Source organism: Alligator sinensis, unplaced genomic scaffold, assembly GCF_000455745.1.
Source record: "Alligator sinensis unplaced genomic scaffold, ASM45574v1 scaffold353_1, whole genome shotgun sequence".
Taxonomy (NCBI): domain Eukaryota; kingdom Metazoa; phylum Chordata; order Crocodylia; family Alligatoridae; genus Alligator; species Alligator sinensis.
This window is the reverse complement of record NW_005842075.1, coordinates 16,921-22,794: the sequence shown is the minus strand read 5'-3', so window position 1 is coordinate 22,794 and position 5,874 is coordinate 16,921. Positions and strand designations below refer to the sequence as shown.

At 41.6% G+C, this 5,874-nt stretch overlaps 1 protein-coding gene across 1 annotated transcript in view; it reads left to right on the top strand.

Annotated features, from left to right (window-relative positions):
• Positions 1–5,874, top strand: part of BANK1 (B cell scaffold protein with ankyrin repeats 1) — a gene marked incomplete at its 3' end in the record, with an annotated part of 287,684 nt that overhangs the window by 268,670 nt on the left and 13,140 nt on the right. The window contains exon 10 of the mRNA XM_025204276.1: positions 1,733–2,080. Within this exon, the coding sequence (XP_025060061.1) occupies positions 1,733–2,080 (348 nt within the window). The remainder of the gene's footprint in view (positions 1–1,732; positions 2,081–5,874) is intronic.

Genomic DNA, 5,874 nt, shown 5'->3' with positions numbered 1-5,874 from the left:
CAGGGACGGTCCTGCTTAAAACCCTCTCATCCCAGCTCCCCTGGGTGTCTATCTGTCAGTCTCCAGCAGCCCTTCTCTCCCAGGAGCTCTTCACCCTGCAGCATGCAGGAGCAGATTGCCTGCATGGGCTCAGGGACTGGGCTTATGTGCTCCAAAGCCCCACCCCTTCCTGGCACGTGGCTCTCCAGCCATGCAGGGGTTTCTACTTGGGCTGATGGCCAGTTCTGGAGCTAGGGCTGGAGCTGCTGCTACTGCTGCTGTAAAGCTGAGTGGGCGCCAGTGAGACTGTGCCCCATGCTATGGGCCAGAACGGGACAGAGGTGGAGCTGCGAAGGGTAAATGGCAGATGGGAGAGACAGGCAGAGGTGACAGTGGTGGCAGCAGGTGGTGGAGGGGATGGGTGCAGGGGGCTGTGGCTCCAACTCCAGCCCCAGGTGAGGGCTGGAGTTGGAGTCACAGCAGCCACCTTCCCCCCTTTTGCCCCCACTTGTACTTGATTCCAAAATGAGGAGCTTTTCCCCCTCATGTTAAATGGGGAAAACACCTCATCTTGGATTTGACTAATTACAGTAATTAGAAAGCACAGTGCCTACAGTTGTGATTGGCTCCTATTCTGCATTAGATGGTTCTCTTCAAGAGCCTATTACTGCAGTGAACCTGGACAGGAAGCAGCCACAATTTGACTGCAAAGTCTGGGAGACTGGCTACCACTGTTAATGTGTACTAGTGTAGAGGGGACCTATAACTATTTTTTTGCCCTGGATGGGCATTTAAAGTTGAAAGTCCCATTAGCAAATGAACCGAAAGCCTTAAGGTACAGAACTCCTTGGAAGAGTTCACTCTGAGAACTGCCCCTCCCCTCATTCCCCTCCACCTCTTCCCCACCAGGCCCAGGATCTTCTGGAAAAATATCAAGGTGGGCATATTGAGAAAGAAATGTGAAAGAAAAGCTTTCCAAGAAAATCTAGACAAAATAACTCTTTTAAACAATATAAGCATCCACACCAAAATCATAGGTTAAAAGTATAAAATTCAGAGAGCTAGCAAGAGAAATTAGACACATGTAGATTAATTGCTCATCATTTTGGAAATGATGTCCTTCATAGTATTTATTATGTATTTGAGAATGGGCACAACTTAAAGGGACTTGGAAGAAACAAGTTATCTGCTTGTCCAGTTTTAGCAAAGTGTTTGCGTGCATACGTCATGCTGAAAATTTACCCTTACATTCCCCCACTATATGTTTGTTCTGTAGTCCAAAGGCCACTAAAAACAGAAAGCTCCATTTTTTTTACCAATGCAAATTACCATCTTCCAGAGGCAAATATTTATTTCATTTTAAATAATTTTAAATAAGTGGTCACCTTATACTTTTTAAAAAATAAGTTATACAACTGCATGAGCTGTTCCTTTATTTTACTAACTTATGCTTTGTGCTGCATTGGAAACAAGGCTAGTGGATGCAACTCCTCTCCAACAATAACTCTAGAAAAGCTGAATATTATTGCTGGCATGAATATGTTGTGTACTGAGGTAGCAAGATATAATGAAAACTTCCACTGTTCATTTGGTAAATATTTGCAAAGCTGTTTGGTAAAGTTATGCAGTGAGAACTTGTCAAATGTATAAGTTCGTAAAAGTTTTATTAGTAGGGCTGTTACTTATATGGGATTCTTTGAAACAAAAAATGCTTCCAAATGGGAAATTTTAAATGAAATCGTCCATTTTTTAGCATTAACAGCTAGGAAGCACCCAGAAGATCAGCATGAAATTGGTCTGAAACATTGGGAAGAAGCTGATGAGAAGGCGGAAGACAGCGAGAGAGGTCAAGAAAACTTAAGAGAAGAGAAAGAGAGAGATCCTGAAGAAAACAAACTAGAGGAAGCAACATGCAAGTTTGATAACATCACTGACAATTTATATGCCAGCATACATGATGATGATGATGATGTTGTTGATGATGATGATGGTGAACATGAAGTGGGCAGAAGAGACTCCTTTCTCTTTGACAGGCCACCTCTACCTCCTCGAGAGCCTGCTGCTACTCAAATATATACTGATCTTCACTCCTTTATACCAGGTATAGTCCTGAGAGAAAGCATTTCTTATGTATGGTGAAGATAAGATGCTGCTGTAGAGATTTTATACAATTATTGTTAATGATAGTTGGCTGGTCAGTAAGGCCATACGCTTAAGTACTTTGAGTGGAGGCCTACATCACCAGAAGCTGTGGCTAGATTTGTGGGGGTGGTAGAGCAAAGGTTTCAGCAATAGATTTCACATCAAGAGATTATACACTGATGTGGGAAATTTAGGATTATAGGGAAAGGCTGCAAGCATAATACTGAGTTAAGTTTTTAGTTGAGTTGTATATAAATTGTTATTTTTAAGACATCAAATATTACCGGGGCACAACTTACAATACCACCAGTAGAATTAATAGCATTTGTGTACTTTACTGGGGAAAGTAACATAATATTAAGTATAAGGTTTAGCCAATGCAGTGATAGAAATATAGCAATATGTTCTACTGCAGACTAGAACATCGCTTGTGGTAAATGGCTGACATCATAGCCTTAATAAGTTGCTGTACTTACCACACTGACTATTTCTATTTAAACCTGACTCATGGGACAAAAATCTAAGACTAAATTTCCTAGTTTGCCTTTTTTTTGTATAAAGGCAAAAATGCCAGATGGCAATTCCCCCTGGCACGGGAGAAAGAAGAGGAAAGGGTTCATCTTTAAATGATAACCTTAGTGTCTGTAAAGGTTGAAGAACCTTTCCTGTTAAAGAACCACTTGTTCAGAGTATTCATATAAGCATAACAGTAAGAGAGAAAGATTTGGCATGAAGGGTTTGTTGCTGGAAGTTTGGAGTTATGCTTAATCGTGCTTTGATCTTAGTCTAATGGAAAACGAACACAAATATAAGTACAGGGGTGTAGGTTGTAGCCGTGTTGGTCTAAGGACACAGGCAGACAAGGTTCTTTGGGTGAATCTGATTAGACCAATTTAAATAGTTGGAAAACAATTATTAAGCAAGCTTTCAGGTTCAAAAACCCTTCGTCAGGCTAAGGAAGCTTCAGCAGTTGGTGTGTGCTCTTCCTGGATGGAATGAAAAGTGAAGAAGCCAGTGGCTGGGCTGGTATGCATACAAGATAGGCAGTCAGTGAAGATGTAGATTGAGGAGTCAATGGGTGAGAGAGAGGCTGAGGGAAGGGGGTGGGGAGAGAAGGGGGATGAATAGTGGAGAGATACCTGGGGAGTCAGATGTCAGGCAGGTTATAATGTGTCATAAATCCAATGTCTATATTTAGTCCAGGATTTTTAGTGTCCAGGAGGCTGATGAAGTGGAGTTCATAGGCCCATCTCTGGGAAGTGTTTTGTAATTTTCCTTTGAGGATCAGGACTGAGAGATTGGAGAGAGAGTGGTTTTCTTGTGAGAAATGTGCCCCCACAGGTATTGGGTATTCGTGTCTTTGATACATTTCCGGTGTGCGTTCATTCTGGTGCGCAGTTGTTGTTTGGTCTCTCCTATGTATTTTCCGTCAGGGCATTTGGTGCACTGGATGAGATATATTACATTTCTGGAGGTGCAGCTGTAAGATCCGGGAATACTAATGGCTCTGTTGTGGGGTGTAGTAATTCGGTGCTTGTTTGAAGGCTAGGATGGGTGGCTCTGGGAAGATCTTTTTAAGGATAGGGTCTCTTTCTAGTATGGGTTGCAATTTTCATCCTAGACTTCAAACAAGCACCGAAACTCACTAACCTCATCACCAGAAGCAAACTTCCTCAAGCCCAGAACACACCAAAAAGATCCAGACCGTGCCATGACAAGAAATGCAAAACCTGCCAACACATCTCCACCACCCCCACTATTACTACACCCCACAACAGAGCCATCAGCATTCCTGGATCTTACAGCTGCACCTCCAGAAATGTAATACATCTCATCCAGTGCACCAAATGCCCTGATGGAAAATACGTAGGAGAGACCAAACAACAACTGCGCACCAGAATGAATGGACACCAGAAATCTATCAAAGACAAGAATACCCAATACCTGTGGGGGCACATTTCTCACAAGAAAACCACTCTCTCTCCAATCTCTCAGTCCTGATCCTCAAAGGAAAATTACAAAACACTTCCCAGAGACAAGCCTATGAACTCCACTTCATCAGCCTCCTGGACACTAAAAATCCTGGACTAAATATAGACATTGGATTTATGACACATTATAACCTGCCTGACATCTGACTCCCCAGGTATCTCTCCACTATTCATCCCCCTTCTCTCCCCAACCCCTCCCCCCAGCCTGTCTCTCACCCATTGACTCCTCAATCTACATTTTCACTGACTGCCTGCCTTGTATGCATACCAGCCCAGCCCCTGGCTTCTTTACTTTTCATTCCATCCAGGAAGAGCACACACCAGCTGCAGAAACTTCCTTAGCCTGATGAAGGGTTTTTGAACCCAAAAGCTTGCTTAATAATTGTTTTCCAACTATTTAAATTGGTCCAATAAAAGATATCAGATTCACCCAAAGAACCTTGTCTACAATATAAGTAGGCAGCTAAGTTCATATAAATCTACAGAATCCAAATGGTTGACACTACAAGGATAATGTAGAGTTCTTCTAAGTTTATTTCTATATGAATACTTAATTTAAAACATTCGGTGTTCTCATGAAGTAATAACTTTGATTTAACATTTCAGCGGTGGAGGGGAGGTGGAGGAAAGAAAATATCAGGATCTTTCTCTAAACTGGGATGATGTCTTCTTTTTTAAATTGTAATGATTCATTCCTACATGTTTTTAGTCAGCTATTTACTATAGGTATTGCTCTGGAATAGCTAAGAGACATACTGGAGCCTAGTTGTTTTCTAGAGACAGTTTCTTTTGACAGGGACATGAGTGCCCCCTGTAGGAGTTCTGAGAATAAAAAGCCCATCAAGAGAAATGTTTCACTTCTCTTTCACTTTAATTATGTGAAAGTAGAATACTTTTCTCATTGTATACAAAACGTGACAGACTTTTTTTATGAATTACATTTTATTTTTCTAAATATATTTTTCCAGATAAGCCAGAGATCACAGCACATATATCTAGTACAAGGGCATAGTAAAACTACCAAGACTTCCTCATGTTATCCCCTGGAGAAAATAAATAAAACAGTTTATTCCAAACAGCAACAGGAGGGTTTAACGCAGTAATAATTACATTATTACCAGATATGAACATATGCTTATGGAGAGAATCATAGCAATATAAAGGGAATATCCATTCACAACAGAAAGCTTCAAGGTAAGCATCAGTTGCTTGAGAGTAGGCAACCAGCACAACAGCACTGGGCAAACATTTGTCCTGTTGCTAAGTACAGTTATGCCATCTACCCAATTAAAAAAAAGACCCAGTAGCTTAAAAAATGAGAAGTCCACCTGCTGCTTTTTCCATATCACTCTCTTCAGCTGGACCTTCTTTTGACAATCTGCTGGGGGGTGAGTATTGTTTTTAAGGCCCCTGCTATGTGTTACATGGATTACCCAATTAACTGGTTAATCACAAAATAAATTTAGCCAAGCCATACACGCAAAGTAACCCCAGCCACAAATGCAAAGTAATTATCACTCCATAAGAATGACTGTCCAGCTATAAATAGAGCCAACCAGCTACAAAATTAACACTTGAAAATGTGTAACAATGCTATAGCTCAGGGTTGGGCCAAAATACGGCCTGCGGGGCCATTCCATCCAACCTGCGGGGCCCCTAAAAATTTAGAACATTAATATTTATCTGCCCCTGACTGCCTGTCAAAGATGACAGGAGCCAAGGGCAACAGGAACCAGGAGGGCCAGTGGCAGAACTAAACAGC